Source organism: Giraffa tippelskirchi, chromosome 9 (assembly GCF_054371585.1).
Source record: "Giraffa tippelskirchi isolate mGirTip1 chromosome 9, T2T-mGirTip1v1.2.pri, whole genome shotgun sequence".
Classification (NCBI taxonomy): Eukaryota; Metazoa; Chordata; class Mammalia; order Artiodactyla; family Giraffidae; genus Giraffa; species Giraffa tippelskirchi.
Window position 1 is genome coordinate 50,143,336 of NC_137283.1, and position 12,121 is coordinate 50,155,456.

Below are 12,121 nucleotides of genomic sequence, written 5' to 3' on the forward strand. Positions count from 1 at the left end.
CAAACCAAAAGAAAAAAACCCAAACCACCCAGTTAGTTGTATATATCTTCGAGGAAATTTCTTATGTGATTCTTTATGATCTTTAAAATACTTGCTGTATTTCCATAGCAAAGTTTTTTTTGATACACTGATGTAACTGCCTTTTAGGATACTGTCTGCAGTTTGAATTGTAGGATTTCTGTGGCCATGTCTTATGCCCTGTAATTTTTATTTTCCTCTTGACAGGTTAGATGTAATTTAGGGAATGTATCTAATTTGTTTGGATGTATGTTTGTTTGTCTCTTAAAGTGATTCTGAGCATAGATTCCAACAATGTAGTTAAAATCTCTGAAATTGTTTGCTATAAGTAGCTGTAGTCAGTCTTGTGTTCACGTACCTTTTGTGTCTTAGCCAAGCTAGTCTTTATGGGAAGCGGAGAAGTCAGAAAGAGGAAGATGAGCAAGAAGATCTTACCAAGGACATGGAAGACCCAACACCTGTACCCAACATAGAGGAAGTGGTTCTTCCAAAAAATGGTTTGTATCCTTTTGCATAGACATGAGAATGTTAGATGTGATATAATCACTCTTAGCAGTGCCATGGGATGATTCTCTCCTTGCTGTATGTCCCTGGTTCTCAGTCGAAGTATAAATTGTTGAAGCCACTTAGCACAATTTGGCCATCTTTTAAATTTAAAAATGTGTACATCCAGGGACTTTCCTGGCAGTCTACTGATTAAGACTTTGTGCTTCTAATGCAGGGGGCATGGACAGGTTCAATCCCTGGTCAGGGAACTGAGATTCCACATGCTTGCTGCGTGATGTGGCCAAAATAAAAAAGTATACATCCAGTAGCAGTCTTCATTTCAGAATCCCTATTAAATAATTGCGTGTATATGTAAAGATAAGTATAAAAGAATGTTGATTACAGAATAATGAAAAACTGAAGATGAATAAACTCAGTTTCCATTGACATAGGGCTAGTTACCTTCTGATCCACTCATGGACACAGAGGTTCTTAAAAATGAAAGAGGCCTTCCCTGGCAGTCCAGTGGTTAAGACTCTGTGCTTCCATTGCAGGGGTACAGGTTTGATCCCTGGTTGAGGAACTAAGATCCTCAAGATGCCTTGTGGTGCAGCCAAAAGAACAAAAAAAGAAGGAGATGTAACTAAAAATACATGGAAAGATACATAGGTGCATTATAACATGAGATAAAAAGAATACTAAGGATTAAGCACTGTATGATAACTTTACACCTGTAAGATTTAAAACCCTCAGGATATTTTCAAGTCTCCATAGATGTGAAAGGTATCAGTGCTCCCTCAATTTGTCTGTATTAATGAATGGCACACAAATGGGGATACACAAGTGTACAAAAAAATAATAAAACATACTTTTGATAAAGGGGTTAAAAGGTTCTTTTCAGGATTTTCTCTATATTTCTGTATTGTTTACTTTTATGATGACAAAAGAGTCCTGCTTATTTAATTAACACAAAATATAGTCTGTTTAAAGTGTTAATATTTCTTAGCTGAGCTTAAGATACTTACTTGAAGGTGAGTACCGAATGACAGTCGAGTTACCCTGAGATTCATGTATTTTTTAATCTTCTATACCGTTTTCTTAAAAATAAGTAGAACTTTCCCCTTAAAACATGATTTTTTTTTTCTTTCTAGTAAACCCAAAGAAAGATAGTGAAAATACACCTGTTAAAGGAGGAACTGTGGCAGATCTAGGTAAAAATCAAAATGTATACAGTTTTGTGTTGTTTTGTCTCAGAGATATGTCAGCTCCTTTGAGACTCCTTTCTTTACTGAGAGGTGTCACCTTCAGTTGCTCTGCTTTCCAGCACAGATACTTACCATGGCTATGTTCATTACTGTTTAGTTTGCTACTGTATTAGGAAATTTAATTTCTTATGGTCCATTCTTTGCATTCTTACAAATTTCCTTCTTGTAGCATAATGTTTTCCTGCAAAGCAGCAAAGGTGGTAGTATGATACCTAAATCGGAATATCTGAGTTTTATTTTATTTTATTTTTTTCTTAATTGGGTAAACTTTTATTTTCAATACATATTTTTTTTAACATTTTTTTTTATTTTAAATTAGTTTATTTATCTATTTTTTAACTTTACAATATTGTATTTGTTTTGCCATACATTGACATGAATCCACCATGGGTGTACATGTTTTCCCCTTCCAGAACCCCCCTCCCACCTCCTTCCCCATCCCATCCCTCCGGGTCATCCCAGTGCACCAGCCCCGAGCACCCTGTATCATGCATTGAACAATATCTGAGTTTTAAAGAAACGGTTGTAGTTAAAGCACTTTTTATAATCTCCCTGAAATACTTGTTTCATGATATATGCAAATTGATTATGTTTTCAGAACAAAAATCTGTTGATTGTTAATACTTTGTAAGCCAACAGAAAGTTTCCTTAACAGAATAAAATGAGAGTCACATGGTCCTTCTACTGTATTTTCAGGTTTTCAAGTACATTTTCACAAGTAAGGTCTAATTCTTGGTTGTGCTGTGAGGGTAGACATAGTGCAGTCATTTGTTCCAGTTTTTAAAAATAGTTTGAAACATCTTTTTTTGAAAGTTATATATGAAGTAATGATCTCAATTACTTTCTTCATTTGTGAAAGTCAAAAGGGATCCTAATATTTTCAGTATATATTAAGTTTATGAATTGATGGGATTTTAGGTCCCCATGACCTAATGGGGATATTCAAAATCTCCTTATATAGAGAAAGAGTCTTGGCTTTATTATCTCCTAGTCAAGTGAATTCTGTATTTCAGATTAATTGCTCTGATTCTTGATGTCAGACATGAGTGGGTGTTTGGGAGAGTTTTTCTACTTCATTTCACTAAATATATCCTGCTTTTTCTGGCTTCAAGCCTGTCATTGGACATCAGTGGATGATTCTGTTTTTGATTATGTTGAAAGTAAAGCAGAAAATTGTCTTGATGACAGTTTATAGAGAGGTGCTATTAGGTCAGCAAAATAAAGTTACTATCAAAATGCTTCTTTCATAGCTGTTTTTAACATTAGTAACAATATAGATTTTAAATAACTAATAATAATTTTCATTTTCCATAAGTTTGTCTGTTTTATAACCATCACTTAGCCACTGACTGAAAGGCCAAGAACACAAAAGCTATATTCTGTATTCTCAGTGCTGTGGCAGTGTGAAATATTCTTAAGAGTTGAATAATATTTACTGGGACAGTTTGTTAAACAGAATGCTAGTTTATATTTTAAAAGTTAAATCCCAAAAAAGAATTATTCCGTAGTTTTAAGGGAGTGGACAGTTGTTCTTTTAAAAGTGAGATGTCTATTGGAGTATTTCTGTAGTAGACTTTATCAGAGGAGTCAAACTGAAGCCATGATTAGGGAAAGAATGGGGTCGCGACTGGATAAAGAGTTTTAGTGCTGGGTATGGGAGATCTTCCCTTTGTGTTAGTGAGCAGGTTGAGGTCTCGGTCAGGAGGGCTGTGCTTGCGGATGCTGCTGACCGTAACTGAAGGGTTTGACGCTTTGGAATCTGAAGTTTTTGTCCTGACCATTCATCCATGGACCAACAGGCTTCCCAAGGATCATTTAAGCATTTGACTTTCTGCATTGGCTATAACCTGACTGATCCATCAACCGGGAATTATTGTTCAGAGTTGTTCATTGTTTTAACTGATCCATATTTTGCCTTATATGCCACCAAGCTAAGTATACTCGGTCATTTCTTTCTTGAGATCTCTGAAAGGTCAGTATCCAGGAGCTGAGGTGAAGAGTGCATTTGCCCACACCTGGCAGGAGGAGGAGAACACTGACTCTGTATCACCATCTGGGAATCAGTATATTGTATTATCAGAAGTGTATTTCCATTGGGTACCAAGACTCCCTCAAGGGCGAAAATCTGTTAAACTAAAATGAAATAGTATAATTTGACCAGAGAGCGATTATTGTACTACTGGCATCTAGTGAGAAGTTGATTATCCTTTGGTTTACTATGAACCAAAGGACAAAAGTTCATTTTTGACAGCTTTACCCAGATTTCTTTCTGTTAGTCACTTCCTCAGAAAAAATAGTCCCTGTGCAGAGGTGGAGGACTAGTGTTGGTAATACTGTAACTTATCACACTACCTCTTAGTGGGTATTTGTTTCTGACTTAAAAATCAAGGAACAGCGTCCATCGTTATGTTACATGAGTACATGTCACGTGTCATTCTATGTATGTTTGCATTTTTCATAAAACCATGTTAGCCCCAATTAATTGATGAGGAAATGAAGACTTCTGGGGTTCAGGAATGTTCCTAAGCGTACAGCTATTAAGTGAGAAAGCACAGATCCAGGTCTGTCAGCAGTGCAGTGCTTTGTCTCATTGCACTCTGCTCATTTCTTTCAGCCTCTCTCTCATGCTCACTGGTCTTTCAGTTTTGTGAAATCATCAGTACATCCCCACCTGAGGCCCTTTGATTTGGCTTCTTTCCCTCTGTGAAATGCTTGCTTTGTCCTTCTCTCAAGTTTTAGCTTACATGTCACCTTTTCAGAGAGGCTTCCCTGTATATAGGCTCTGAAAGATCTACCCACTCAGTTCCTCTCTGAAATACATTGTTTTTATTTTCTGTATAGCAATTTTCAGCATTCAGTATCTTTTATCTTCTCTTCAGTCTCCCACTGCTTGTAACTGGAATGTAAACTCCATAAACACAGGGGCTTTTTCTTGTTCATCACTGTGTCTTTAGCATTTGGACACTGGCTGGTGCATAGTAGATACTACATAAAATTTAGTAAATGTCGGAATGCTAGTTCCTTATTACCTGTTAAGATACTATATTTATATCGTCTAAAGGATATATTTATATCCTCTAAAGTAGGAGTTGGTAAACATTTTTTCTAAAAAGGGCCAGATAGTAAATATTTTAGGCATTTTGAGCTATAAGGTTTCTGTACAACTAGTCAAGTTTGCCATTACAGTGCAGATGCAGCCATTCATAATATATAAACAAATAATCATGGCTTATTCCAGTAAAACTTTTATTTTTGGACACTGAAATTCAAATTTCAGCTAATTTTTTATATTTCATCATTCAAAAATGCAAAAATCACTCTTCACTTGCAGGTGAGCTAGGGATCCCCAAGACCATGCCCAGGTTTGGAGGTTCTCTGGAAGGACTGGTTGAACTCAGCGTTTAGTTGTACCCACAGCTGACATATATCAGAGTGACATAGGCAGCATGAGCAGATCATAAGGGAAGATGACACAGGCCGAGTCTGCGTGCAGGCTTCATTCCACGCGCTCGCTCACCCTAGGGGTCGCACAGAGTGCACTCTGCCTGTGGCAGCACGTGTGCAGCGTTTCAAGCAACAGAAGCCCCTTTGAGAGTGCACGATCAATGTTTTTATTGGTCATGTAGGGTACCCTCTGCCTAACACACACCACAGTTTCAGGCTGCAGAAATTTATCACAAACTGTGTTGTGCCACAGTCTAGACACAGTGCAGCAGCCTTCCTATTGGTTAACTGTCGGTTAGGAACACACCAGGTCACTTTCCCAGATTCCCTACAGAAACAAGCAGTGGGCCCGATTAAGCCTGTGGGCCAGAGATCCTGACCCCTAGTCTGAGCAGTTTATTTACTGCTTTTCAAGTAGCAGATACTTAGAAATATTTATTGAATGGATAATGGCAAAATACTGAAAAGATGGCTTCCTTGTATTCTGTTTCAGCTTTGCAGTGCTTCATGACTGCCAAGAGTCAGAATAATTATATTAAAAATACAAAATATTACAGGAAGTTAATAATGTAATTATTTGTGCCGTAACCTCTTACCCTTTCCTCTGTGGAAAGTTATCTGCCTTTCTGCTATGGAAGTCAGCTAGTTAAATTATACATGGATTTGCCTCTGTTCTTTTGCAAGGCTAGCATGTAGGTCCTAGAGTCCCTATCCTCAGAAGGTATATAAACACTCTTACCAGAACTTTGTCCATAGGGATTGATTATCACCTCCTTCTTTACTCCTCATTCTTTACTCATTTCCTCTAGGATCCGAAATGTCATTACTTCGTTTCACTAAACCTCAGGAGGCCGGAGTCCTAATCAAGTCCCTTACCTGTTATTAAGTAAGATCGTGACTAAGATTGTAGGCCAAGTAGTAATTAATTATAAATTCCCTATTGTTGGAAATCTTTAATGATTTGTGCTTTGAATTTTTACTCACCTCTATGTTCCTGTGTACAGATCTCATTTACTGAATTATTCCTGGTGAATTTGCTTTAATAATGCTCTCCTTTTTGCCTTGTCTCTGTCCAGTATCATTTCCTTAAACCTAAAGTTTCCAAGTAATCCAAAGAGCATTTACCTGTTAAATCAATTCCATGTTTGATTTTGCAGATGAGCAGGATGAAGAAACAGTCACGACAGGAGGAAAGGTAATGATTTATTTAGTTAGGCCTGGTGCAGCGGTAACTCTGAAGGGTCCTGTGTGTTCAGCAGTAGAAATACTGAACTGCAAGTGTCCTTAGAAATATTCTGAGATCCTTCTGATTTTTTAAATTTCTGTTTAACAACCCCCTCCTCCAATAGTTTGTCTTTCTTGACCACCCCCTACAATGTTATCAAGAGGAAATTGCCATTCTCCCAGGTAAGCATTTCTCATGTACTGTGGTTTCTGGTTCCGTTTCTCTCCTGGGTGCGTGTGAATAATCAGCTGCACAGTGTTCCAGGTGAGCAGGGACAGTACCTTGCTTTGATTTTCTCACTCCCATTTCTGTTAATGCAGCCCCAGTCCACGACTGATGAAGCTTTTGATCATACTCTTCCCCTCTTTTGAGTTTTACAGTTAACTTCATGTTTTATCGGTTCTGCTCTGGAGACATAAGAATAATTAAGCTCTTGGATGATGTTGGATTTGAGGCAGGGTTTGCGTCTCTTTAAATAAATGGCCCCACTATTTATTCAGGCTGTAATCTCTGTGTTAAGATGTGTAACTAATCCTTAATCTTCTTGAAATAACTTCCTTAATGCTGAAAATGAATAGTTCTTTTTTTTCTTTTTCAATGAGTCAGAGAACTTCCCCATAGTGACATTTACTGTTCTTTATACATTCATGAAATGAAAATAGTGATGACAGGATTTCAAGGAAAATTATTTCAAGAAACTCTTGTGTAGATGGCTTTTTAACTGAATCATTCTTATGATTTTTTTCTTTGAAATCAAACTTCTGTATTCAGAGAAGTATTCTGTATTCATCAACTTATTAACATTGATGAATATTACACTTGTGAGAAGGTGTCATCATTTAGAGTATATAGTATTGTGTGGTAGTAAAAGACAGCAAAATACAAGCCAAAGAATTTCCCAATTTTTTAACATCAAGAATGAGAGTAATTTTGAAACTATGGATAAGTTTTTTGTATAACTTAAAGCTAAGACAGTTAGAGGTGGTTACTCCAGTAACTGGTCCCACAATGTCATTCTGCTTTTTTCCTCATTGAGATGATTAAACTCTAGACTCTCAGCTTTTATTCATTTCAGTACCAGCCTCTCCCTGCTTTGCCTAAAGAAAATTTTCTGAATAATTGAATCACATTGAATTTGTAGAACCTACGGCACAAAAGCAACTTAATCATAAGCATGGTTTTCACTAGCTTCCCTGGTTTGGGAAATAAAATTTCTTACCTTTGTAATCAGTATTAACACATTTGCTTTATGTAATCAGTATTAACACATTTGCTTTAACATTGTTTAAGTAACAACCAGTTTCCTTAGTGCTTTCATACTTTAAATTTTTTTTGATATTCATTGATTTTAAGGAAACTATTGTCATAAGTTTCTAGCACTAACTATATCCTTACCAGGAAATATAGGTTGAATTAACTTAAATGTAGAAATTAAACTCTGGAACCATTATAAAAGAATATGATTCAAAACTTGACTGCTTTCTTAAAAGAATTTCATAAGGTTAAAACAGTAAAAACACCACAGATAAAAGGTTAATAGAAATAACCCTATGCAGTTTGAAAACACCTCAGTGTCAAAAAGCTTCTTTCCTATAGTATTGATAAAAAGTTTAATGTGAAGTTAATTATGAGGAATCATTGAGTTAAATAGAGATTGGAAGATACTCTACAAGCCATCATAAAACTCCTTCTCCTCCTTGGAAAAGGAGGCAGAGGTTAAAGGAGACCAAAGAAACGTATATGGACTCCGCGATCAGGTTCTGGTTTGGGGAGAAAAATCTGTAATAGACATTTCTGGGACACTTGGATCCATTTGAATATAAACTGTATGTTAAATGATATTATTTAAAAGTGATTATTGTAGCATAAAAATATTCTTTTGTTTTGACCTAGTGCAGTGGTATTTGCAATTACTACTAGCAAAGCCAGGCTTTTAGGTGAATTCATTTGTAAAACCTCCATAAATATGATAAAAGTCAGCTAATTTCCAGCAGTGAGAATGGTTAACAGTGTAGGCCCTCTAGCTGAATTTCCTGAAATTTTGTCCTGTTTATGTCATATTAGCTCTGTACATAATTTTCTCATTCACAGAAGAGATGATAAATAGTACCTGCTGTTCCTGTGAGGAGTAAATGCACACGTAGCTGTTGGTGGATACTTAATGCTCAGTCTTTGAAATTGGAGAAACTTTATCATTATGTCTTACTAGTGTCATTGAACTAACCTCCTTATAAATTGAGAACTAGTCATTTAGATTTCTGGTCCTAGGATTAGGAAAAAGTAGATAAATAAGCTGCAGGCTACTGTGGAAAAAGTTTTGGGCCTTCCTTGAGTTGATTCCCTGATCTATTAAGGAGGAATAAAATCTGCTCTCTCATCTGGACATCTTATGAAGGTACCTTTAAAAACTGAAAAGCTTTTTTCCTTGACATTTGTTTTCCTGGTCCTTGAAATTGGATCAGCTAGCTGCATTTCCTGTAACCTGCTGTCAGAAGTTTGAAAGCTATTCTTATCTCTCTAAACTTGGGCTTCTTTTCTGTAGGAAGATGAAGATCCTGGGAAAGGTGATCCGAGTAGATCCGTTGACCCTGGTGAAGATAATGTGACTGAGCAGACCAATCACATTATTATTCCTAGCTATGCATCGTGGTTTGATTATAACTGGTGAGTGGGTGGTTATATCTGTGAACATGGCACTTAGGAGTGAGGACACTTTCCTTGAAACAATACTGTGCTCTTCTGCCCAAGTCCTCTCATCAGTAATCCCTGTCACGCTAGATGATGGGGGATGGAAAGTTATTTTAACTTTGGAATGTGTTCTTTTAGTTGTTTTACTTAGGGATAGAAACTAAATTATGTTGTAACTTAGGGTTATAAAATTTTATAAACTTGAGCCTAACTCATTTGGCGTCAGTTTTAGTTCAGACAGGCAAATGCTTGACTATTTAATTACTATAAAATACTGGTGTTTATGATTTTTAAACAGATTTAAAAAAAATAATTTTGTGTATGTAATTTTGGCTGTGCTGCTTCTTCATTGCCATGTGGGCTCTTCTCCAGTTGCAATGAGCAGGGGCCGCCATCTGGCTGTGGGACGCAGGCTTCTCATTTGCAGTGGCTTCTCTTGTGGAGCATGGGCTCTAGGGTGCACGGACTTCAGTACTTGTGGCACACAGGATCAGTAGTTGTACTTCCTGGACTCTGAATAATAGAGTGCAGGCTCAGTAGTTATGGCTTGTGGGCTTAATTGCTCTGTGGCATGTGAGATCTTCGTGGACCAGGGATCCAACCCCATCTTCTGCATTGGCAGGTGGATTCTTTACCACTGAGCCACCAGGGAAGCCCTGTGATTTTTAAATGTTATGGCAATACATAAAGAAAAACTCCTCTGACTACCCAATCATGGCTTTATGTTAACGGAAAACAGGAGCTCTTTCACATATAAACCCTGGCATGTAAAAGAGTTCAAGAAAACACCCACCTCAGCATCCTCCTTGTCATTTACCACAGCCACTGTGGCATCCTTGGAACATGGATGGAAATAAATGCAGACCTAGATATCTTACTTCCTGATTACTTTTGAAGTGTAACTGTTTCCTATCATGCTGATTTTTGTTTGACAGGTTTCTATTTTTAAATAAACGTACCAGAACTCTAAATAGATGTTAGTTTCTTTAAGGTCCTTTCATTGGAAGACTGTATACTTAGTCTAGTGATGCTGCCCTCACTCTGAATCTCGTGGTCCTGTTTGGATATTTTGCCTGCTTTCAATGGTTTTTGTGTTATTTTTAAGGATATATGTGCCTGTATATCCTTATATACATATATGTGTGTGTGTGTGTACACACACACACACACACATCTATAAAACCACCTTAAAAGAATAGGGTGGATGGTCCACTTGAGTCATACCTTCTTTTTTCCCCCAAACCAGAAGGTATGGTCTCTACTGTTGAGACTTTTCAGCATACTTTTTAAAACTTAACTCTTCATGCTGTTCCTCAGTGTTATGAATAAGTGAAAGCTGAAACAGAATAAGTAAATAGCTCTACTTTGAAGGTCAGTCTTCATTACATTCATTATGATATTAAATGAGTTTTAAATTTGGAAGTTACATTATAGGTAATTAAAAAGATTCAGAATAGCTTGAGAAACTAGCATTTTCCTCTCAAAAAGGAGAAAGTCATAACAGTATATAACTTTGTATGTTCTTGTAGGTTCCAGAAACACTTCCATTTGCATGTCACAAAGTGTGCTGTTAGATGGACAGTAGAGGTATTTGTTATATCCCTGTTTATAGATGAGCTAACTGCTGTCTCAGTTGAAGTGTTTCAGTTGCAGGGTTGATCATTGGAAGAACTCGGGCTTTCTGATTCTGGCTACCACTCCTTCCACTAGTTGACTCATTCACAGAACCTAAGGAATTGGCTGCCAGTACTTCAGACATAGACTTTGAAAAAGAAAGTGCTTGTGATTACATACTCTTACGTGTTTTGTTCTTGGTGAAATTGTTTTTTTGGCTTCTTCCTAACCTGTAACATAACATACGAGTATATTAAAACCAGTTTGTAATTACTTACAGTAACTCTTTTTATAACAAAACCTAGAAATTCATTATACATAGATCTATGGAACATATTAGATCTTAGAAATTATCTTCCTAGACGTTTCCAGGTGATTCATTTTATTTATACTATTTGGTAGTATTCATTTCAAATAATTAAATGTTAGCAAATAAAGAAAGAGTGAATGCTTTTCTATGTATTCACAGACTATTGATTTGCCCCTTCCCATGCAATCTCTGTACATGGAAAGCCACTGAGAAACTAAAATGTGTCATGTGGAAAAATGATGGTGCGTGCGCAGTCTTGTCCGACTCTTTGCAGTCCTATGAACTGTGACCTGCCAGGGTACTCAGTCCGTGGGATTTCTCTAAGCAAGAATAATTAAGTGGGTTTCCATTTCCTCCTCCAGGGGCTCTTCCCAGCCCAGGGATTGAATCTGAGTTTCCTGCATTGGCAGGCGAGTTCTTTACCACTGAGCCACCATTAATGTCTAAACTTTTGTGCTAGATGTACAGTTGGTTCGTTTGTAGAATGTTTTGGGCCTGATTCATTTTACATGGTTTCTACAGTGCTTATCACCTGTAATATTTTATAAAATTATCAACGCTTTTATTTAAATGTTAAAAATTAGTGCTGTGATCTTTTTAAAACGAGTAAGTCACTAAACTCTATTAAAAAATTAAGTTCACTTCAAAGTTTCTGAGGACTGGTCAAAAATATGCGTTATGTTGAATCTGAGAAACTGATCATTATCAATTCCACTGTCTTTTGGTTATTCATTTCACCAATTTGTTGCCATACCAGTTACTGTGATTTTTGTCCTACGACTTCCAAAGAACTTCTGCTATCTTCTGGTTCTTCATCTAGTTATGATATGTTAGGACAGTTCCATAAAATCTAAAGCCTTCAATGTGTTGATAGAACTTCTTGAGTTTGGTTATGTGTATAGAAAGAGTATAGTTTAAGTGTTAGAGGTGAGAAAAGGAAGTTTTTTTTAACTTTATAGTTCATGTAACTTTGTAGTATACATTATATTTTCTTTAGTTTTATTATTACATACTGGTAATACATAGGAACTTGTGCAGGCCAATTGAATTTTGCAGGTAGTGCTCAGTTTT

At 36.6% G+C, this 12,121-nt stretch overlaps 1 protein-coding gene across 6 annotated transcripts in view; it reads left to right on the top strand.

Moving 5' to 3' along the window:
* Positions 1-12,121, top strand: part of SMARCC1 (SWI/SNF related BAF chromatin remodeling complex subunit C1) — a 122,429-nt gene that overhangs the window by 44,513 nt on the left and 65,795 nt on the right. For all 6 annotated transcript variants that reach the window (XR_014064220.1, XM_081525820.1, XM_081525821.1 and 3 more), the window contains 4 exons: positions 391-515; positions 1,656-1,715; positions 6,371-6,408; positions 8,981-9,102. Coding sequence is in view for 5 of the 6 variants with exons in the window: in XM_081525820.1 (XP_081381946.1) it covers positions 391-515; positions 1,656-1,715; positions 6,371-6,408; positions 8,981-9,102 (345 nt within the window). In the remaining variant the exon portion in view is untranslated. The remainder of the gene's footprint in view (positions 1-390; positions 516-1,655; positions 1,716-6,370; positions 6,409-8,980; positions 9,103-12,121) is intronic.